This window comes from Strigops habroptila, chromosome 2 (assembly GCF_004027225.2).
Source record: "Strigops habroptila isolate Jane chromosome 2, bStrHab1.2.pri, whole genome shotgun sequence".
In the NCBI taxonomy this organism is placed as follows: Eukaryota; Metazoa; Chordata; class Aves; order Psittaciformes; family Psittacidae; genus Strigops; species Strigops habroptila.
Genome location: NC_044278.2, coordinates 10,345,423 through 10,367,429, shown reverse-complemented (window position 1 = coordinate 10,367,429; position 22,007 = coordinate 10,345,423). Strand labels below are relative to the sequence as shown.

Genomic DNA, 22,007 nt, shown 5'->3' with positions numbered 1-22,007 from the left:
TTTAGGCAATTTTAATTCTCCCCCCTTTATTATACAAAATACTTTACAATTAAAAAACATTTTTTCCCCAATATAATCATATACAGATATTTATAATTAACAAGATTCAGTTACACACAAGATGGGGAACTTCTGCACAAAGTAAAACAATGACAGATGATCAAGTGAAAATTAAGACTTAACCCTTTCCCCACCATATTCTGGGCAGAGAGATTACATTTTAGACTTCTATTCCTATCACATTCCCCCAGGTCTGAACTCTGGGACCTCTTCTTACCCTGAACAGGGTAAGGGCCTCCGCTTGAGTTCGCAGCACAAGTACAATACTCTGCTCTTAAAAACGTTCATGAAGACATTGAGAAACTAGTGTCTGGCTGTACCATGAAGTTACCAGCACCCAGAAAAGGGCACTGCTGCCCACAGTTTTCCCTAGCAACCCACATACATACATATGCAAACACATACATGGGTAATCATGCTCAAAACCTAGAAATTTTCACCCTTTCACCAACTGGCAATCCCACCCCGCCAAAGCAACCTGCATTTGAGACATGTCCAGCAGGTAGTCTCTGCAGAATGGCCATTGTAAGGTCTCATAGCCAAGCTGGGCATTACTGCAAATGCAGTCTGGAAAAAGGGCTGGGGGTTGCAATCTTCCCTACTTTGATCATCTGCCTACCAGCAGTGTCAGTCAGTCATGGAGGTGATAACACAAACCACTCAGAGATGCACAGGCCACACCAGACAGGTAGAGGAAGTTGCACGCTTCAGCAGGAGGTTCTTTCAAAAACAGCTGTCAGTGATCTGCCCTACCAGAGCAAAGAGATGTGTGAACCCTGGTGAACGTTTGCTCTCTAAGGAAGGTCACTGCTGGGCTGGGCCAACCCTGCAGTCACAGGGGAGCCTATCCCAGAATCACTGCTGGAGGCCAAATGCCTGAAGCAGTGTGGGAAGATCACGGGCATCAGCTGCCCCATACAGGTCACTCTGCCCCAGCATGGAGAGGGCCATGCGGAGCGTGCTCCAGATGTTGTCAGACATAGCGCCTTGCTGCCCCCGCGGACCTCGGCTCTTCTGCTGCATGTGCAAAGCCTCTAAGAAGTGCTCCACAGCCTCGCTGTCAACATGAGAACATACACATGCTTACTGGAAAAGATGGTACATCTCATACTCCCTCCCCCGTTTGCTTCTCAGCTACTTCCCCTTCGGAACAATCTCCTCCTCTTCACCAAATCCTGCCCTGCTCCAGCACCAGAGATCCCCCTTTCCCTCTTAACAGAAACCAGAGGGCTCCTACTCCAACGGCATCTACACACTTTGTTCTCAGGGCAGAGTTCACACACTCACCCTACTCTCCTGTGCCAAGGGAAGGCTGCAGGCAGTGTGGCACTGCCCTCATAACCTATCACCGTCTCTCCCATGAACACACGCACACTCAAGGGTCACAGCAGATCTGCCCATCCTATGCTCACCGGTGGGCGCCTAAGTTGATGCAACTGATGCCCAAGTTGTAGCGAGAACGGATGTATCCTGGCTGGAGCTCCAGTGCCCGACGATATGCAGCCACAGCTTCCTCACTCCGATTCCCATTGGCCAGGGTGGCACCCAGCTTGTTCCATAGAAGATGGTCCTGCAGAAGAGGGTAGAGAGAAAGGGCTGAGAAACTGGATATTTTAAAGCTCCAAACCAACCCTCCCTTTCCTATGTGTCTTACTCCTCCACTCCAATATGTACCTCTCACACAAGCATCACCTCCACCCAAACCTTCACCCATAAACATCCAGGTACCTCCAGTGTCCACACTCTACCCTTTCTTACATTGGGGCGCACACTGAGTGCGGCACTGAAGCAATCCACAGCTTTCTCGTATTCACCACTGAGGTTGAAAAGGACACCCAGGCCACACTGAACATCAGGATCCACAGTTGAGGGGTTGCTGCGCACAGCTGCTAAGAACAGCTCCTTCACCTCCATGAACAGCGAGCTGGAAAAGCACAGAACAAGGATATTGGTATACTGTGGAGAGACCTGGCCTTGGGTAGCTCCCTCTGCTCCTGCCTGAAGCAGTCTCAGCCCTCAAAGAAGACTTTCAATTTGTAACCCTAACTCACTCAGACAGCAGAGAACCTAGGACACGCTTGGAAGGCCCCAGGTTTGTCCCTGAGACACTCTCCTCCGGCTCCTTCTCCAGCAAGTGGGCATAGTCCGGTTTATGGCGTAGCCAGTCCCGTAGGGTCTCACATGCCTGCTTCTGCAAGGACTCGTTGGTGAAGCTGACTGCTAAAGCCATAAGCGCTGTGAGGTTCCCAGGCTGCAGTTCCAAGCACCTGCAGGTTAAAAAGTGCATACAGTATTAAATCTGTCTGGGAGACACCCAGACACAGGAGGTAACAGCAGACAGAGCACACCACACTAGCCACATGTGGCACTAGACAAGGAGCCATGCTCAGCAGCTCTTCTGCAACACTCACTGTCTGAGGGCACTGATTGCCAAAAGCTCCTGTTCGTTCTCTGCTTGGGTGGTTCCCAGATATTGCCAGGCCTGGAGAAGATAAAGATGTACAGAGTCAGACTTGTTCACATCCAGAGAAAAAGGTCAGCTGATAAACAACAAGTACAGAGATTTAAATCCACCATATTATCCCACGCATTTTTAGAACAAGACCAAATATATGCAAGTATATACATTAGCTGCAGATATAAGTTTCTCTCAAAAGACAAACAGAATAGACTTTATGGTACATGGGTTCTCAAGGCCAATAAAACTGGCATTGTTATAGTGAAAAAGAAAGACCTTAAGATCTATCATAAAGCAGCTGTTGGCAGTTTTACACTTTTAAGTCACAGAATATCCACTTTTAACTTCTAACTGTGGCCAAACTGCAGAGGAAGGAGGGAAAAGCAGATCTCTTATTGCCTAAGAACAAAATGGCATAGCAGCAGTGCTACTAAATGAGACCTCCAGGATAGGCAGCTGTATATACTTGTGCAGAGGTCTGCTAGCAAGTGATAATCTTGGGGACTTGACCGTCAGACCTGAAAAGTAGAAGCACTGTTATTTTACTGACTCTTCAATCATCGTGACACCAGTACATGAAAACCACTTCCATCTCCAGACAGCTTAAATGGGCACTAACTCCATTAGTTAGTGCCCATTAGGGCACTAACTCCAAAGTACCTGTTCATTTTATATTGATCATCACCCCCCTTGCTAGATAGGGTGGTGATAAGCTAGATAGTTGGTGGGATTGTCAGCATGAAGTACCCACTTTTTGAACATGGGTCACAAAATGCAGTATCCGCTGCCTCAAGGAAATAAATTGTTCATTAACAAAGACCCAGACACACTGCACAAGCAAGAGGCAATCCAATGTCTCAAATCATAGATTCGTAGAACAGTTTGAGTCGTACGACCTTAAGATAATCCAGTTCCAATCCCGTGCCATGGGCAGGGACGCCTCACACTAGACCATGTCGCCCAAGGCTCTGTCCAACCTGGCCTTGAACGCTGCCAGGGATGGAGCATTTACCGCTTCTCTAGACAGTGTGTTCCAGTGTCTCAGCTGATGACTGATAACTGCATATAGTGTTCTGCCCACAGAAGAGCTGAGATTCAAGGTGAAGTCATGATTTGGACCAAAGCAACCATGACATTTCCTTCAGAGCAATTGTTCAAGTCTATTTGATCACTGTACTGTAGTTGTGAAGTCCTGACTTCTCCTGTACTTTCTGCAGTCACAACAGAATTCAGAAATGTTTTCACTGTAGCTAGCCAGAACTGTTCCAAGATTTCTTCCCCTAAGGTTTCAAATACCTCTCTATTATGCTCAGCCTGCAGCCCACACTGCCTATCAGAAGAGAGTGCTGATTCTAAAGGAGAATTAGCAACACCTTTTGACCACTTTAAAGAGTAAGTAGATCTACAAAACCTCTGCTTACTTTTCACCTACTCCCAATACCCTAGAAAGTTAGATGCCTGTATGCCCAGAAGCCAAGAACCTCTGTTTCAAGAGGTCACTCTCATCTCAGCCTCAGGATTAACATATTAGGTATTTCCAGCCATATACAGTTAGCAGAGCTACCTATATATATATAAGCTAACACACACATATATATATAAATCAGACACACATAATTCAGTATTCCTGGGTCCTTGAGGCAGGCACTCCATCTCTCAATCCATTCTGGAAGCTGCAGTGCTTTATGGAAGTAAGTATTCACTGAATTAGGAGCTGGAAACTTGTCTTCAGTATAAAAATCATTCTCTGGCCCAGAGCTTCAAATGAAAACTGTGAAGACACCCAAGCCACCTCTCAACCCTCTGGGGTTACACCTTCTCCTGGCAATTAGATCAAAGACCTAGACTAGGAGTCCTGGCCGACAAGCTGCTGTAAATTAGTCTCGAAAGCAGTTATCTGCCATAAGCATCTCCAAACTTGCAATGCCAACGATTACCACAGAAGCAAGAGATGAGAACTCCTCGTCTTGGCTCCATGCATGGCCTCATGTGCTCCAAAGATTTTATACAGTTCTGGGACAGAGCCTTTGTGCTTTTTGGACCTGACCTTAGTCATAAACCTTCTTCCTACAGCCCTCCTGGGGATTCACATACATCAACTACAAAACCAGAGCCACAGAAAAAAAAATAAAATGTTTTCATACAGCCTTCACAGCTCTTAACACTGAAGTAAGTTTTCTACACACACCCTGACACCTCAAAAGGAAAGGATCCAAGCAGCAGAATACCTGGCCAAGGCCCGCTAGCTCTGCTCTCACTCACCTCCATATGATCTGGCTTCTGTTGTACTGCAGCCTCAAAGAGCAAGACAGCATTGGGGAGGTCACCTTCCTCCAAACGCTTCCGCCCCTCTTCAAATGCATCTGGGTGATCTCTCATGGGATTATCTTCCTCAAACTGGTATCCCTAGCAGGGGAAACAGACAGGGGCTAATGCTAGGAGACCAGCTTAGGGGAGAGAAGCACTCTCTGCAGTACAGCACAGTCTAGTCTTGCTGCATCAGAAACACTCAGAACTGCAGAGCAGCCAGCACCCCATCCTCTCTGCTAATTTATAGCACATTAGAGAACAATGGCTCTTCTTTCTGCCTGCTCTGTACTGAAGGATTTACCCAAAACCAGACTTGGAATAAGTTGCAACAGAGACTAAACATCTGGTATGGGGCCTATCAGCTTGGGGGCAAGTGGGGAGTGGCAACAATTGCACTCATTGCAAAAAATCCCAGCATTAACTGGTATTTGGCGTTGGGCAAGAACTGCATTTACAGACAAGCACATATGAAAACAGTATTTGTTCAGCCCTTACCTGATCCAAGATGAGGGCGTAAGTTAGCGCAAAGGATCGGTGGGAGAAGAAATCCTAGCAGCATTTGGGGGTCTTTGGAGCTCATCCTGAGGCAGACATACTGCCAGTCTGCTCAAGGCAGTCCACCACAGTGCTAGGGATGAGAGATCCTATTCTCTATTACCTTGTCATATGATGAGGAGCTGATGTCTTCATAATCAGAGAGCCAAGGGTGAGCCTCTGCATCTCTCTTAGCCATCTCCTCCCATTCGGCCTGGAGTTTGTCCCAGAAGTCCACATCTGACTGAGGGGAGAACAGAATGTGACTAAAGTACCTCAACCAAGCTCTGTAGACACCCCAGAGAACACCCTCTTAAATGTTTCTAGCTCTCCTCACAGCATGCAAAGGAGAGAGGTAACCCTATCATCAACTCCCAGTTGGTGCTCCAACCCTCCTCCTCCACCAGCATTACCTCCACAGCAGTCTTTGCCTGCTCAAATTCCGTATCAAGAGTTGACATGTTCCCAGATCGCGCAAATTGATCCACCCAGGCATCAGATGCCCCCTGGAAGTTTGGAAACAGAAACACACCTTTCTTCTTAGACTCTGGCAACCTCAGGGCACATGCCAAAAGAGCAGGAGGGTCTATGGTGACCCTTCCTCTCCATCAGCAAGAACTGATGGCCTGTAAAGTAGAGAGTTCATATGAATATCCCCTTCCTCCCAGGTGCTACGGGAGATGAGAAAACTCACACCACCCAAATACCTTCCCAGCTTCTGGCTAGACTCTACTAAGAAGAGCCCAACAGCCCCTCCCTTGCCTCCCACAGCCTAATCATCAGTATAGCATTGCTAAGAGTTGGACTTGCTCCCAGACTGTGCACTGTGGCAAAAAGCTTTCCTCCTTCAGAGCACATAGAGCTGGGGCTCCTACCTGCTGCTGTATAAACTCAGCTGCCCATTGCTCTGCCTGATCTTGGTCTCTGTGGGTCACCTGATTAGCTTCGATCGATACCCTCCCATCTCCGATCTGGCGGACAAACTTTAGGAACTGTGGCAGAGAAATGAAACAAGGGTGGAGCTGGGCACACGCTCTACCAATAAGCCCTCTGCCCACACCTCCCTCCTTCACTAACGGGACTTCTCTCTGCAAAGTGAGAGCAAAAGGCCCGAAAAGGTGGGGAGGACAGGACTTCACCAGAGCCATGTGGTAGAGATGGATAATATCTAAAGTGGATTGTAGGGTTCAACTTCTAGGAGTCAGGGAAGAAATGGAAACACAGGAGAGCAGGAGGCTTTATTCCTTTACTGTCTTCCCCCTCCTCAATTCTCAACACCCCTAGTCACATTAGGTATCTGTCAGCCCAGGTCAGGGAATTTCTTACCTCAGAATTCTTGAGTTTTGGATCATCCACTTTAGACAGGAAATCACTAACGGTTTTCTTAAGATCATCCTCAGGTTGATATTCCTCATACCTGTGTTCAGAGGCAGTAAAAGAGACAGTGTGACACCAAGTGAACTCCTTCAGTAACAGTGGTCTACACAAGACAGGGATACAACCCCTTCTCAGAGAGTTTCCCAAGTGATTCAGTACACTTATCCATCTGCAAAAATTCCAGATTACTACTGGGCTACCTGTGCAAGTGACCGACACAAACAGCAGCAGAATTAAACAATTACAGTGACAGCACAGTTCTGCACAACAGTCTGGATTCCTTGGCAAGTTCACATGCTACCAGACATTGCAAGTTTTAGCACCACAAAAACCAAGGTCATATATCTAGGAACAAAGAAAGTAGGTCATGCCCATAGAACAGTGTCTTGGAAAAGCATCAAGTCTGCAGAGGACTCATAGCAAGCACACAACTCAATATGTTGTCTGGCTTACAGCCAGACTAGTTCCAGGTGTTACTACTACATTCAGTCTTTGTGAAGTCTTTGGAACTGGCAGCAATAACTCAGGGATGTCCATATTTGCAGAAGGGTATCAGAAAAGGCAAGAGTCAGGAGGAGGAAGAACCCAAATATGCAAAAACTCGATACCCAAATTTTTGCTTGTGTTTTGCTTCTTTAATTTAAGAACTTGTCTGCAGTTAACAGGTACCTATACAGAGAAGTAGTAGTAGGTACCTATACAGTAGTAGAGTTGACTGTTCTTTCATCTACCACACCAAAACCACATGAAAACAATGTCTGGAAGGTCAGATCTAGAAATCTGCAGAGGAAAGGCTGGATGTGGTTTGTCGGATAGGGAGAATAAAGTGATGAAAGCTTATAACTAGTAGAGTCTAGTACTTGAGATCTCTAAATCAAAAGCATCTGCTGTGGAAAGTTGTGCTTGATTAGAAGTTCCCAAAATCACTTTAAGAAGCTTTGCATTAGGTATGAGATTAAGTTACCCTACATAAGCACAGCATCTTCCTGAAACTAGAAAACAGAACAGCTAGGATCTCTTAAAAACTTCAGTCTCCAAGCACTGTTTCCTTCTTTCTCTGAAACCAAAGGCCTGAGAACTTCAGTCTAGGTTAAATGACTCAAAAGCATTCACAGCAGATTTCTACCACCTATCTTCACCCACCCAAGCGCCCAGCAACAATAACTAGTCTTGAGAAGAGAGACTCACCATTTATCTGCCAAAGACTGGTCTTCCGATTCCCCAAGCCACAGTTTCTCCTCTGACTGCTCTAGGTATTCTTCTGCCCACTTAGCAGGAGACACAGAGAGCGGATCTGCATAGGACATCAGGAAGAATGAGAAGAGCAACACAGGCAGACCATCACTCAGATGAACTCCAGATTTTGCACTCTCCACTTTACAGTTAGCTAATGTACAGAGAAGAACTCTTCAAAGAAAGTTATTGCTTGTTTCTTCTAACTTGGTTTATTCTGAGCTAAATCTAAATCAAGCCTTAGGTTTAGACCGTGTTAATACAGAGGCCACCATGGTGCCAGTAACTTTATGATTTTCTACTTTAGTTTCACAACTCATTTCTCTGCTTCATGTGGGATACTGTGTAGGTCAAGAAAATCAGCAATGCATTACAAGTCTTACAAAGCACAGCCTATAAAGCACTAGGTTTTCATCAGAACTTGCTCTAAGACCTTCGTAAATGCTGATTTATGTTCCCAGAACTATAAAGAGTGAAGGTCAAAGAATTGGTATATGTGGCTCTCTATAGTGGCCACTCCCAGAAAAGAGAATAGCATCTATTTAAATCTTATTTGTAACTTCCAGATTAGGTCATGGATGGTAACAGGACCCTCTTACAACCGCATCTCTATATACAATGCAGGATGGCTTTCTGGGTAAGCTACCAGCTTGCTTTAAACAGGAAGCTTAACCTTTGGGACAGAAACATTCATTTTGCATATTTCCAAGGTGCAAAATCCCTCTACTTCCATGAAACTGATACAAAGTATGTGGCTAAAGCACACTAAGCAATATTTACCTTTGTAACAGGGGCAAATTTAGCCTTAAGAGAGGGAATTAGAGAATATGTAAGCAAGAACCAGTACCAGACCATCTCCAGAATTTCCATCAGTTGAATAGTGACAGTTTTTACAGAAGCACTTTGAATAGCCTGCTTCTCCTAAATTCTCCAAGTAACCCAAGCTAAAAACAAAGGATCCTTACACCCAAATAAAAGCTTCCACACCACAATGTGTGTGTGGAAGCCACCATAAAGCAGGTGGGTTCCCCCCCCATCAAAGGTGCTACAGTAAACACTGACTGCTGGCCCCAAAGCATTACTCCAGTTTCACATCCAGTAATTCTCCACTATACGCTGGCACATGACTGGGCAACATCTCAACAGTAATTCCAAAAGGGAGCCTTCACCTGTCACTTCAGCAATGAACTCCTGTGACCAGTCAGCCTCATTGTAATCTGAGGAGACATCACCAGCACTATCTGCTGCAGCCAAGAATTCCTGGGTCCAGTTTTCAGACAGTGCCAGAGCTGCCACACCTGGAGCTACAAGAAAAAAAAAACAGAAGTGAGGATTGGGGCACGCAAAGGTATCATTTAAGTGTTCTCTCATCATCTCTCATCTTGCCCTTTCTCTTTGTTAAGAATAAAATCACAGAAAGATTCTACTCTGAAGCAATCTCTGGAGATTGCTAGTGTTCTCACAGTAGGTTAATACTAAAGCTAAGGATTAGGGTGGTCAGGTAACTTGTGCATTTGTCCAAGGCTAGTAATTCCCCAGCTTCCCCAGGCACCTGCTCCAGTATTGAACCGCCCTCCAAGGGATGAAATATTTTCTTACAGCTAGTCAGGTCCCCCTTTCACAAGCTGTGTCCATTGTCCCTTGTCCTTCCTCTGTGTAATGCTGCAGAGATTCTGGCTGCAGCTGCTGAAGACAGCAGCTAGACACCCCACCTCCCCTGCCCCTTAGACGCCTCTTCCCTGAGCTGAACAACCCAAATTTTTTCAGGCTTTCCACTTACACCACGTTTTCTAATGCCTGAACATTTTATTGATCTCCACTGGCCTTGCCCCAGTATATTAGCGTACTGGGAAGTCCAATCTAGAAACAATACTCCAGATACAATCTCACAAGTGCTGATTAGATGGGTACCACCCTGCTAGGAGCTTAACCATAACACCAAGATCTTCCCCAGCTCTTCACCTACTCTAGCTTCTCTCACCTCTCTGAGGGGCCTGTCGGAAGCTTGACTGCTCAATCTCTTGCATCTCAGCCAACAGGTCATCCATCTTAAAGGTCTGGGGTGCACGGGACAATAAAGGGGCATTCTGTTCCTGCAGGAACTCTCCAACCAGCTGCCAAAGACAGAGACAGATTACAAACATTGCATAGAAAATGAACAGGCAGAATATGGAGCATGAGAGAAAAGAATGGGCTTGTCAGAAGGAAAGATTAATATCAGGTAAGGGGAAAAATAACAAACAGTATTGATGAGAAAAGCAGTAAAAAGATGGATCAATCTGTTCTTACCTCAACTTCAGTGGCCACTCCCAGTGGTTTGGGTGCCTACAGGGAATAGTGGGCCATTATCCCAATGGCTTTGACCTCATACCCCTCTCCACACACACCTTATGACCCGATTAGTTTACATCTTCCTCAACATTAGGCTGTCAGCATTTTCTTGCATTAGCTGCATGTTTATGTGGAAGCTAAAGGAGCGGGAATATCTTGATTGATGCCGTCCACACCCCTCCCACCACTTTCTGTGTCAGGGCCTATGACTGTGAGGCACACACCGCACCACAACCATCAACATGCTCCGAGCACACATAAACACAACTTACACAAACAGGCCCTCACCCACAACCCTGCAGGACAAATCGGGTGACTCCATGGCCTGTTTACCCAGAAAAAAAAGCAACACTGCACCTATGTGCACCAACAGTTCCGGGTACTGCTCATCCCACACCCCTGTTACACCAGCACACCCCTACACCCTGCGGGCTGCCCCAGCCGCGGGCAGGCCCCACATCCACCCCCAGCTCAGCAAACAGAGCGACCGGCAACACTCACGGCTGCAGCAGCTCCGGGAGCCCCAGGAGGCCAGGCCAGCGGGCCCTGAAGTCCTTCCTGCCGCAAGGCTTTGTCCTGGGTGAAGTGGCCGGCCAGCTTCATGAGGGGGTTGGAACCCCCGCACTCCGGTTCCACCAGCTCCCTCATGGCCATGGCGCCAGGCAGGGAGGAAGGGAGGGTCGGTGCCGAACCCCACCGTGCCTGCACCTGGCCCCGGGGTGGCACAGACACCGGGTGAACGCCAGGCGCAGGGACAGGCTGCCGGGGGCGCCCGCCGCCTGCCCCCGGACCCCGAACCGGCGGCCACCCGCCAGCCCGCCCTCCCCTGCGGGCCCGGGGGCCTGCGGGGACAGGCCGGCCGCAACCCCCACCTGCCCGGGCGGGGAGGCGCCGAGCTTGGGCCAGAGCCCGCACGGGTGTGGGCCGGACTCAGGAGCATACCGCTACGGCGCCAGATACCCCGCTGGCTCCCAGCGCTGCCGAGCGCAGCCCGGGCGGGCACAGCTCCCGCACCCGGCAAGAGCCTCCCGCCACCGGCTGTCCCGCCGAGCGGGACCCCTCTCCCGGCTCCCTCCGCCTTGCCCCAGTCGCCGCCCGCCGCCCGGCCGGCCCAGCAGACGACACCCGCTCGCCGGGACAGCAAGGCCGCGGCCCCCACAACAACGAACCCCGCCCTCCCCTCCCGCCGCCGCCCGGACCCCCGGCCCGGCGCCGCCCGCCCCGCGAAGGGGAGGGGACGGCGCGGCCCGACGAGGCCCCCCCGCCCGGCACCGTACCTGGGGCTACCGGGGCTCGCGGGGCTCACGGGGGGGGCGGGGCCAGCTCTTAAAGGGCCAGGCACCCCGCGAGCGCCGCACCAGAGCGCCTTAAAGGGCCAGAGACCCGCGGGCTGCCAGCGCCCGGAGGGCTAATTGCCCCTGCCCGGTCCCGCGGCGTGCCGATACGGCTGGAGCTGCGCCCGGGGGGATGTTGTGGCGCCGCTCCATTTCGCTGGGCGCCGTCCCCTTGGTGGCTGCTCGGTCTTGGCCCGCCCTTCTCCCGCAGCTCCTGGGCCAGCTCCCAGCACCGGTGGTGCGGAGGAGGGCATGCTAGCACGGGCTCTGCCAGTGCCTGCTGCCCGCCGCTGGAGCAAAGCGGTGTGTGTATGGCGTGCACGTACACTGCACAAATATGCATAACGTTATAATATATCGTTAAAGCCATGTCACGGAGTCAAAGGGTATACTCAGTAGATGTAGAGCAGCAGTTCTGTCGCGGTGCTGGTGTCCTGTTAGGCTGCAGACACGGGTTAAGCGGTTTTTGCACTGACAGCCCACCCTGCAGCCGGCTACAGGGCTCTGGCTCTAGCAGAGTTGTTGCTAAGGCATAGGGAGAACAGGAGGTTCTCATAGTATCTGAACAGCACACGTTCATCTGACTGATGGACTGCTCTTTTATCGTATGCTCTGGGATCACAAAAATGTTTGCAGCTGCCAGTAACAGGTTAAAAGCACCTGCTTTTAGCTGAAAAGTATGTGATGGCTTCAGATAGGCTGTAGAAGTAACACTGGCTGGCCAGTAATTCCTCAGATCTTTTTGTTTGCTTGTTTGAATAGCCAATATATTTTTGCCTTTTGCAGCCTTCTGAATGTTTCCATTCTCTGGAGATCTCAAAGGTAACTGCTAGTGGGCCTGATGTGGCTTCAGCCAATCCTCCAACCATCATGGGATGAATCAAGCCTAACCGGTCTGAAAGCATTGACTTTGCCTAAGCACTTGCAAATCTAGAATGACTTTTCACGCACTTGTCATTGGTGCTGTTTAACATATTTGCCTAACCACCATCCCAGTGAAGACAAGTGAGAAATACTTGCAACTTCCTGGTATCTTTGGTCTATTTTCCATTTCAGAAGGCCAGTCCTTTTACTGGTCTTCCCCTCACTGCCCATGTAGTGACAGGCGTTAGTGATGGGCTTATAGTGATCTCCACCATAGATAAGGTAACCATTCATTTCCTGTTTGGAGTGTCTTTGTACTTACTTGAAGTTGCCATGTCTCCCTCAGTTCCTTCCTCACCAGACTACATACTGCACATATTTTCAATCCTCCCGCTTGGATGGCCAGGTTGTTCCCCTCAGTGGGTTCACTCCCCCATATTTGCCTATTTTGTAGCAGCGTGTACCCAAACTGGATACTCAGTTCTGTGTCAGTCAGTGCTGTGGCACTCACAGAAGCACAGTGGATCTGACAGCTTATTTCATGTAACCCTACTGGCGATCCGTCTAGCCATACAAACTGACATGATGTGTGCCTGGTTGGCAACAGCACGATGTTGATGTGCATTCTGCTTTTCTTTTATCCGAGTAAGATTATATTCTCGGAGCTCTGACACCACCTGAAACTTTGCATTTGCAAAAGCAGCAGAGGATCTTTTGGACCTGAATATTCCCCGTCTTTGACACACTGATCCTCTGACCTTTGAAATCACGGGTCTAATTTGCTCTGAGTGGCTTTCGTCTGGCCTGTTTTCATACAAAACCAAATATCAGAGGAAACATCTGTAGTCCCAAGGAGTGAGGATGAGAGTCGGGAACGACTGGGCTTTGCCTGTGAGCACCCTAAAATCTGCACGGAGGGAAACGCGAGCACAAAAGCACGGAGCGCGGAGGACCGAGGCCTGGGTACAGCCCCGGGGGACGGCCTAGGCCCGGGGCTCAGGAGCAGCAGCTCTGCCCGGCCACCTCCCCTCGCACCCCTCCCGGCGCTCCGCCTCTGCCGGGCCCGGCCCCGCGGCCGGCCGGCAGCCAGCCAATGCGCGGGGTGGCGGCGCGGGTGTCCCCGCAGAGCGCCGGGCCATGCTGCAGCACAGCACCCTGCTCCACCTGCTCGCTGGAGGGTGAGTGGCCCCGACGGCCTCTGCCCGGGACACGCGGCCGGGATGGCCGGAGGCTGCCCTGGGCGCGGGCCCGTCCTCCTTCCCATGGGTCGGCCCGGGTCCCGCGGATACGGCGTCCTCTCTCCCGGGTTGCTCCGGACCCGGCCTCTGCTCCCGCCTGCTGCCAGGCCGGGGTGTCCCTCCAGCCGCCGCCCCGGCTCGTCCTCGCCGCGGCCTCCCTGCGGCCTGCCCGCCCTGAGGAGCGAGGCCTGCGGCGGCCCGCACCACCGCCCCCCGCGGGCGGGCCTCGGGGCCGCTTGGCTGCTAAAGAGCCGGGGGAGAGGAGAGAGGGACCCCGGAGCCCCCCGCCTTGCCCCACGGGCCTCACCCGCGCTGTCTTTGCTGTGCCACGTTCTGATGCAGGCGCATCGGTGTGGCTCTAGCCCCTCAGCCCCGGGGTGAATGTATGGCTCTGCAGTGTGGGAAGAAGGGGAGTCTCCTGTGAGTCAGGAGGGCCTTCGCCTGGCGTTTCATCCCGCCTGAGCTCACCGGGGCTGGGGGGGGAAAGGGGAGCTGGGTGCTGAACGGGGGAATGTGGGGCACGGCGGGGTCTCTTGAGGGGAGCGAATGGTGGAGCATCCTTGTGTTTGGGAGGGCAGCCAACCCTCCACCATCGCGTGGCTGAGATTCCTGTATGTCTTCTTTCACTTTAAATAGTGTGGCGGATTTTGGCCAGTCAGGCGTTGGGAGCGTGGGGCCTCTGAATTCACAGTGTGCCCTTGAGCAAGTCCCTTGTGCAGCATTTCACCCTTCCTCTCTTTAAGAAACGTCGAAGTCTCAAAACGAAAGCATTTCAAGAAGGTTAATGAAAAAGGTGATGAACGCTATTAAATGCGATGCAACTTTTGTGGCTGAAGAAATCCCTAAGCTGAAAATTGCGGGAAGCTGGGAGATTTCTCCTACTCTTCCATAGGTGGTCTTTATTCACCTGTATCCTGGGCAAAATCTGGTATAACTGTAGATTTGTCTGATTTAGTATTGCTATCCTTAAATGAAGATCTTCATCTCAGTTTTTGGCTAGCCTGAATGAAGGCTAAAATGTGAATTACCAGTAAACCCTGTTGCTCCTGTGCATGTTCTCAAAGCCTTCTCGGATAATTGAAAGAAATGCTAATGATGATTTTTCTATTTCAACGAATCCTCTTTTTCTCTGCCACTTCAAACTTCCTTCTAAAAACGTGAAAGCAAAATCCAGAGGCAAGTGCTGTTTTCTAAGGTACAATGACCTACCTTCTTCACTTAGCTCTTTTTGCCACTGCTTTGCGCTGGGAGTACATCTTATACTGGTTGTCAGCCACTGCTCTTCATCATTTTTTGCAAGAATTGCTTTTGTTCCTGCTTCTAGAGTAATGACTTCAGGGGTTTGGCTTTATTAAACAGGTCTGTTTAAGCCCAGCAGGAGAACCCTTGGTGGCTGCTCAGTTCCATTCAGTGTTTTTTCATGATTTGCCATTATTTTGTCATTGCAGCTTTACTCAGTATTGTGACAACCTTTGTCACCTATGGATTTTATCAAGAGTAAAATGTTAATCATCTGACTGTTGGTGGAGAAGTTGAAAATGGTTAGGTCTAGGCTAGAAGTGATTTTCCTATACCCTTGCTGGACTCCTGCTGTTTGATTCTTCACTGACATCTGGCTTCAGGGCAGGGAAAGATTTTAATCCATTTAGCATCTACGCTGCAACCAGAGTGTTAAGGCCCTCACTGTGTGCTTGTGAGATACCACACTCACTTTTTGCAAAACTGAAGTGTGTAATATCTTTGTAGTTGCTCCTTTTGAATCCAGCTTTTGTTTGGCAAGTTCCATAAAAAGACTCAAACACAACAATATACCTCCCTCCTCCCCCTAACATGAATTAATGCAAAGCGTCTTTTAAGTCTATAGTGATCTGATTCTGTAATTCTCTTCTGGCAATCATCTTAGGTCCTACAACCATATAACCATAGCAGAACAAACTATTACAAATACACTTCTTCAGTCCTGGTGGACATAAGAACTCTTTAGTATATTTCCCCAGTCCCTGGGGAATGCTTAAATTTCTTTAACATTGAAATCTGTAGCTATGAAGTCTCCTCAATCTGCTATTTCGAATATACATGGCCATGGGGGGGTGTGGGGTGTGTGCATGCTGATTTTAAAATGTTAGTTCTGACTAGATTCTGTTCGATTTTGCCTTCATTAGTCGTGGACTGAAAAAAATAGTTCATCTCTTTGTGCTGAAAGTAAATAATTTTCCATTTCTCCTGAAACAGACAAATTTTGGAGCCTTATGCTTTTCTTCCACTGTGAGTAGCTCTGTCATCATCTAGTGCATGGAAAGACATCGTAACTGAGATTTCTTCTAGCTTTGAAAAACTGATACACCTTATTTCCTTAGCTTCATTTAGTCAGTGTTCTTTGCTCCCTGAAAAATCCTCCTTAGTCTCACCATTGAGCCATAGTGGCTCAGAGGTCCCCTTTCACCTCAGCCTCTCTTAGTGCTGATTAAATGACCACTACACAGAGGAGTAACACTTTCTTTAACTCTTACTAGTGCTTTTAAAATTCTTCTCTATTCTTTGTACGTATCAGTAGCTTGAGGAACTTGAATTCAGGAAACTTGGAGGCATGGGTTCAAGTTCTTACCCTGACCATGTTCAGGAAGAAATGAGATATTAGGAAAGCTTTACATGAAGTTGTACCTCCTTATGCACTGTTAGAGAGAAAAATCTTTAGGATACCAAGCAGTTGCTTCTCTAAATATTGTCCTGTTGTAGTGTTTGCTCAGCTTTTAGGTACGAAGTTGAAACTGCTCTATTCAGACTTCTTGGACATCTTGATCTGTCACCACTGGACTCAAGCTTCTCCTGAACTGGCAGCTATACTTCTGGTCAAGAAAGCACCAGGCCTGTAAATCTGGAGTCTTTGTCAGGCAAATTAGTGGAAACTGTGGAAAAGAACAGGACTGTTGGACCCCTGAATGAATATGTTCTACATGGGAAGAATCAACACGGCTTTTGTAAAAGCCTCATGCAACTCCTGAATTGCTACAGGCTGTCTCTGTGTCTATGCTTGATCAGCTTGTTCATCCAGAGAACCTGAGCCAGGATGTTTGCTTCTTTGCTTTGTATGTTGTCTTCTGAGCTAAGTTCTTTTGTCATGTTCCACCTAATCCCAAGCTCCCACCGCTCATTGTATCTGCCAAGGGAAAGCGCTGCTGATGGGCTGCTCTGCAAGTCATCACCACTGTGTAGATCTGCACAGGGCTTGGCATATCAGCATGAGTGTAATGGAATAGCTTAGCTAGTTCCTGGCATCATTAGCTGCATAACCTTCTAGCTGCCAGATCTTTGACTCTTGGACTTCACTGCAGTAGGCATCCCGGCCTTTTTGCCCTGGGAGCAAAGGCTGTGAGAGCAATGTGTGTGTGCACTGAGCTGTATAGACTTTTTCAAAATCATTCTTCACAACTCTAGCCATTTGCTCTGCTGTAGTGTCATATGTAATTCTTTTGATAGACTTGATTCTTCCCTGATATCTTGTAGATCTTTGGTTGGCTTTGCTTTCTCTGGAGCAGAGTGAACTTTTCTTAAGCCTCTATCTCTTGTGAAACAAAGCAAGTTTGGCTGTAGCAGATAGAAACATCTGTCTGTTTGTCAACGCCTTCTGCATGGCTGTTCCATGCAAATTAATCTCAAAACAGTATTTCAGGTACTGAGCATCCTCTAGAAGAACAGTTGTCAGTCAAAGGATCTGAAGGGGCAGAAGCGGAGAACTAAATATATCAGTTCTGACTTGTTCCTGGGTGGTAGAAAGGGAAAGGGGGATATGCATCCTTTCAGCATTACTGAGGTGTGACTAGACTGATGGTGATGGTTCATGAGTTCCAAAAATAGCTTCTGTCTGCTGAAGGTCAGGGTCATCTTTCGTTAAGCAAGTCAGGCTGGGGCAAGCCTGGCTGTTGGCAGCAAATACACATGTTGCTTACAGGGCCTTGCACATGTAGGGCTGAATGGGCTAGGGGTTGAAAACATAGGCAGGCTGTGGGGTGGGAGAGTATTGTGCTGCCCCTCTCTGAGGCAGTGCTGCTGTGGGGAGATGGGGGGCACAGTGCCTGGTGATCTCAGCAGAAGGCATTGCCACGAGTTTGGGCAGCAGAAATGTTTGCTCTGGGAAAGTTTGAATGCAAAGATCAGCAGCTTTGAGCTGAGGGACTGCTGAGTCCCTGTGGACTTGGGACTGTTTGTCTCAAATACTGAGTGAGGTTTCAGGTGAGGCTGCCAGGAGATGTCCCAAACTGAGCTGTTATGATGTTAATCAATGCCAGAGCAGGAGGTCAGGCTGGGAGAACCTAGCCTCCTCTCCTACAGAGTTGGAAGTTGTGGATGAGCAGGGTCAGAAATATTGCCCTGTTACTGCACAGGGATCATTCTTACATGTGCTATTATGCCCCTTTTATGCCCTAGATGTGGTGGCACAGCTGGAGCCATCCTGACCTGTCCCCTGGAAGTGGTGAAGACACGACTACAGTCATCCCAACTGGTACTGCGGCCTCTGTGCCTCTCAGAGATACAGCTGCCAGGGATGAGTGTGAGGCTGATGAACCCCACACCACCATCTCCTGGAGTGCTCAAGCTGCTGAGGTGAGTAGGATGGGACAGTGTGCATGTTAGCACCAGGGAGGTGAAGGTTTGGCCATTGGGTGAGGGGAGAGGGAGCACGATCAAGAGGGAGAGATGGATTTTCAGCTGAGGCTCTGGAAACTGCAAGTACAGGAGGAAGTTTGATCAGAGCACAGGTACATCTACTTCTCACAGTTGATCAGTGCTTTGAATCTGCAAGGGAGCTTTTGGGACTGAGAAATTTCTCAGCTAGTGGTTTGATCAGACCCAGAGTGATGGTGTCAGCAAGAATAGGAAGAAATGACTAAGAGAGAAAGCAGTTGGAGGGAAAATGAGAGTAGGGCAAGAGAAGGATAACGCAGGAGGTGAGGAGAGGATGCTACAAGAAATACTGAAGAACAAAGGAGGAGGAACAGGAGAACCCGTAGCTTAGTTATTCTGCTGATGTCTCTGCTCGTGTCCTTTCGTAGGGCCATTGTTGAGAAGGAAGGCGTGCGATCCCTGTTCCGAGGTCTGGGTCCCAACCTTGTTGGGGTTGCTCCTTCCCGGTGAGTACGGCTCCTTGAGGATACAGCTCATGCTGTACACGTTTTAAAGGACCTCTGTGACAGCTATTGCTCCACATTCCGGAAGCAGTCTGGGCCTTGTGCTCATTGGGTCACAGGACTGCTTCACACAGACATGTTCTGAACCTTCCAATCATAGTTTTAAGATAAGGTGATTTCTGTGGGCCTAGTATAAATGGTATCTGATGTCATGTTAGACAAACCTTTGCTGGGAGTAAGAAAAGCTGGAGTGAGACCCCACACAGCAATGCTGTCTCTGCTCCTCATAGGTGAGCTGTAACCTCTTCTGCATTTCTTTCCAACCAGGGCTATATATTTTGCTGCCTATTCTCATGTTAAGGAGAGGCTCAATGGTGTCCTTGTACCGGAGTCCAAGAAAGTACACATGCTGTCGGCAGCCTGTGCAGGTAAGCCTCTTCTGTCTCAAATCAGAGTCAAGGGGTCCTTCTGTCTGTAAGCCTAAACAGGTTTCATTTCTTCCCTGCTTCTGCTCCCATGAGTCCTGCTCTCTCTTCTGGAGTTTTCTCCCTCCACACCTCGAGCAGTGAGTTCCTTGGGTAACCAAAATGCTTTCTCACTCTTCATTCTTCTTAGGCTCGTCTCTTCAAGTCATGGATCTAGTCTTTATCCCTTCAGCTGCTATCAGGAAAAGAGCTCCATTCAGCTGTGAGAGGGAGAAGGCAGTCTGTAATTTAGACCGCTCGTATTATTTCTCTTGATATATCCCACTTCTATAACAAAATCTTCCACTCTTGCAAGTTTAGTCTGTTGTTTCCTGCCTCTTTGTAACACCAGGATCTGTAGCAGGGTTATGTTTGAGGGAGAGGAGCTAATTACCAGCAGACAAAGGCTGGAACGGGGGAGGCAGAGAAAAGAACAGTCTCCCCTAAATGCCTCTTCTCCCATGGGAGCTCAAGGTCGTTCTCAAGTTGCAAATGCCTGCAACTTGCCAAGCAGAATTCAGAGAGCCGATAGATCAGCACCTCCTCACGAACTGTCAGCGTGATCCCAGTGCTCATGGCTTTCCCCCTCTTCTGTTCTGCAGGCGTTACCTCTGCCACACTCACCAATCCTATCTGGTTAGTGAAAACCAGGATGCAGCTGGAAGCCAGGTAAGGCAGGCTAGCAATGCAGAGCTGCTCCATGTCAAATCAGGACTGGTTTGGGGCGGGGAGGGTGGTATAGGGTTTTGTGACTTGCCATGAGGACATAGGTATTCAAGGTGTGCTGGGGAAGAGTCATACAGTTGTGTTCACAACAGCATTTGAGGTCAGTATGCTGTTCTAACCCTGCCTCATCTTTACAGGGTGAAGGGGGAGATGGCCAGCAATGCTCTCCAGTGTGCCATGCATGTGTACCGCACTGAAGGCCTTCGTGGATTTTACCGGGGTATCACTGCCTCCTATGTTGGAGTGTCAGAGACCATTATCCACTTTGTCATCTATGAAGCACTGAAACAGCAGCTGAGAAACAGCCATCATTCCCTTTCCCCACCACTCACACTTTCACCAAACAGCCATGATTTCTTTGGACTAATGGGAGCTGCTGCTGTCTCCAAAACATGTGCTTCATGCATTGCATATCCACACGGTGAGTGGGTCCGCTCTCCTGGCTTCTGTTCCCCTCTATGGGAGATGCCATGCCCATAGGATCAGTCTGCTAATATCACTTCCCTTTCTTGTCTCTCCAGAGGTCATTCGGACACGGTTGCGAGAAGAAGGGTCACGATACCGTTCCTTCATACAGACTCTGCAGCTTGTGGTCCATGAAGAGGGACCTTCGGCTTTATACCGAGGGCTCCTGGCTCACTTGATCCGCCAGATCCCAAACACAGCTATCATGATGGCTACCTATGAACTTATTGTACATTTGGCCTCTTCCACCTTGTAAGCACACTGTAGCAGCTGGTTGAGGCTACCATGGGCACCTCATGGTTCTGAGAATTGGTCTCTTTCAGTGATCTGAGAGGTGGTACTTTTCATCACATCAGAACTGGGTCAGGCTTAGTATTCTCAGGACATAAGCCTTTTTTTGTGCAGAGTTTTTGGCTCTGATGTGCACAATGTAGCCTTTCTTCTTTCTGGAGACTTGAATTATGCCAGTGCTTCCGGATTGACATCCTGGTTTGACAGTGCCTGCTGTAAACTGCCTGTATGAAACGAGGGCACAACACTTACTGGGGAGGAGACAGGAGAAAGCATAAGAGTACCTTAGCCTCAGCATGTTCACTTCTTTTGGACCTAGTAACAACCACACATGGGCACAGTTGGACATGACAGGCTAGAGCTGAGACATCTGAGAGAACTGCAGCAAGTTGAGATCTTGTGCTGAGACCTTTCATGCCCTCAGAGGGGCTCTTTCACCTGCTGTGCTACCTTCCTGCTCCTAAGGAGGATTTCTCAACCTCAGTTGCCAGCAAACGTCCTATTGCAGAATCTTCTTTTGAGTCCTTCACATGTTGCAGCCATTGCGCTGAGATGTGTCAGGCAGCTGACAGCCTCTTTTTGTCTTGCAGGGTCTGAATAATCAGACCAAGTAGATCAAGGGAAGAAGCACATCCTGCTAGAAAGCACTACCCTCACAACTCGTGCTAATGGGCTCATAGCCATGTTTTGCCAATATCTGTTGTGTCCCATCCCCTCCATTCCCAACAGAGAGAGGACACCTTCCCTTAGAAGTGCTGGCTCTGTTCTACAAGTTAGAACCCTGGTATGAAAAATACTCTTTAAGGTAGAAAGAAAGTGGATTGGGTGAAAAAAACCACCCTGGATGAAGCTGAGAATTTGGCCTGTTCTGTTGATGATGCACTAAGTGTGTGCAAAGAGCCGCCTTTTTTTTTCTGTAATCAATAATTCAGTTTGCTGCATGTATTACACTTGCCTGTGCCAGTCTGGGCTGCCTTCTGTTCCTCTGCAGGGTCCTAGCCCCATGTTCTGGGGAAGGCTACATTGTGTTTACAAAGAGTATTTTGACTCTCAGGCTCAGGGGTGATGTGTGTTTCTTGTTCCAACACATACAGTGAAAAATGTAACCCTTCCCTGAGAAAGGCAGTCATTTCAGTAAATAAATGCTCTGGACAATCTCCAGTCTTACATTTGAGGCTGCACTGCCTGTTTCTTTC

The 22,007-nt window shown here is 48.8% G+C and overlaps 2 protein-coding genes across 6 annotated transcripts; one reads left to right on the top strand and one right to left on the bottom strand.

Moving 5' to 3' along the window:
• Window positions 1-11,682, bottom strand: PEX5 (peroxisomal biogenesis factor 5). Of its 5 annotated transcripts, XM_030471570.1 has the most exons (16): window positions 11,581-11,681; window positions 10,805-11,011; window positions 10,262-10,297; window positions 9,954-10,086; window positions 9,142-9,276; window positions 7,928-8,033; window positions 6,689-6,779; window positions 6,238-6,354; window positions 5,776-5,868; window positions 5,487-5,606; window positions 4,781-4,924; window positions 2,472-2,542; window positions 2,112-2,327; window positions 1,819-1,984; window positions 1,473-1,630; window positions 1-1,117 (listed from the first exon to the last, which is right to left on the bottom strand). In XM_030471570.1, exons 2-16 carry the CDS (start codon window positions 10,955-10,957, stop codon window positions 916-918), a joined length of 1,941 nt encoding a protein of 646 aa, XP_030327430.1. In that variant the 5' UTR covers window positions 10,958-11,011; window positions 11,581-11,681; the 3' UTR covers window positions 1-915. The 5 variants fall into 5 exon arrangements, with proteins under 5 accessions (XP_030327430.1, XP_030327435.1, XP_030327431.1 ...); XM_030471575.1 differs by lacking the exon at window positions 6,238-6,354 and having other exon boundaries at window positions 11,581-11,682; XM_030471571.1 differs by lacking the exon at window positions 11,581-11,681 and having other exon boundaries at window positions 10,805-11,374.
• Window positions 11,683-13,530: 1,848 nt separating this feature from the next.
• On the top strand, window positions 13,531-21,980 carry LOC115601491 (solute carrier family 25 member 36-like). The gene is made up of 7 exons (XM_030471576.1): window positions 13,531-13,679; window positions 18,165-18,341; window positions 18,791-18,868; window positions 19,193-19,293; window positions 19,932-19,998; window positions 20,193-20,476; window positions 20,577-21,980. The coding sequence occupies exons 1-7, from the start codon at window positions 13,639-13,641 to the stop codon at window positions 20,774-20,776; spliced, it is 948 nt and encodes a 315-aa protein (XP_030327436.1). The 5' UTR covers window positions 13,531-13,638; the 3' UTR covers window positions 20,777-21,980.
• Window positions 21,981-22,007: the final 27 nt, after the last annotated feature.

What these genes read in the sequence shown, in the direction of transcription:
- PEX5 (XM_030471570.1), bottom strand. Translation starts at nt 10,957, where the DNA reads ATGGCCATGAGGGAGCTGGTGGAACCGGAGTGCGGGGGTTCCAACCCC. An exon ending in GCTCCTCATCATATGACAAG is followed by an intron (nt 4,925 to 5,486) that starts GTAATAGAGAAT and finishes TTCCCCTGCTAG; the next exon opens with GGATACCAGTTTGAGGAAGA. An exon ending in CTAGGTTCTCTGCTGTCTGA is followed by an intron (nt 1,985 to 2,111) that starts GTGAGTTAGGGT and finishes GTGCTTTTCCAG; the next exon opens with CTCGCTGTTCATGGAGGTGA.
- LOC115601491 (XM_030471576.1), top strand. Translation starts at nt 13,639, where the DNA reads ATGCTGCAGCACAGCACCCTGCTCCACCTGCTCGCTGGAGG. An exon ending in GTTGGGGTTGCTCCTTCCCG is followed by an intron (nt 18,869 to 19,192) that starts GTGAGTACGGCT and finishes CTTTCCAACCAG; the next exon opens with GGCTATATATTTTGCTGCCT. An exon ending in ATGCATTGCATATCCACACG is followed by an intron (nt 20,477 to 20,576) that starts GTGAGTGGGTCC and finishes TTGTCTCTCCAG; the next exon opens with AGGTCATTCGGACACGGTTG.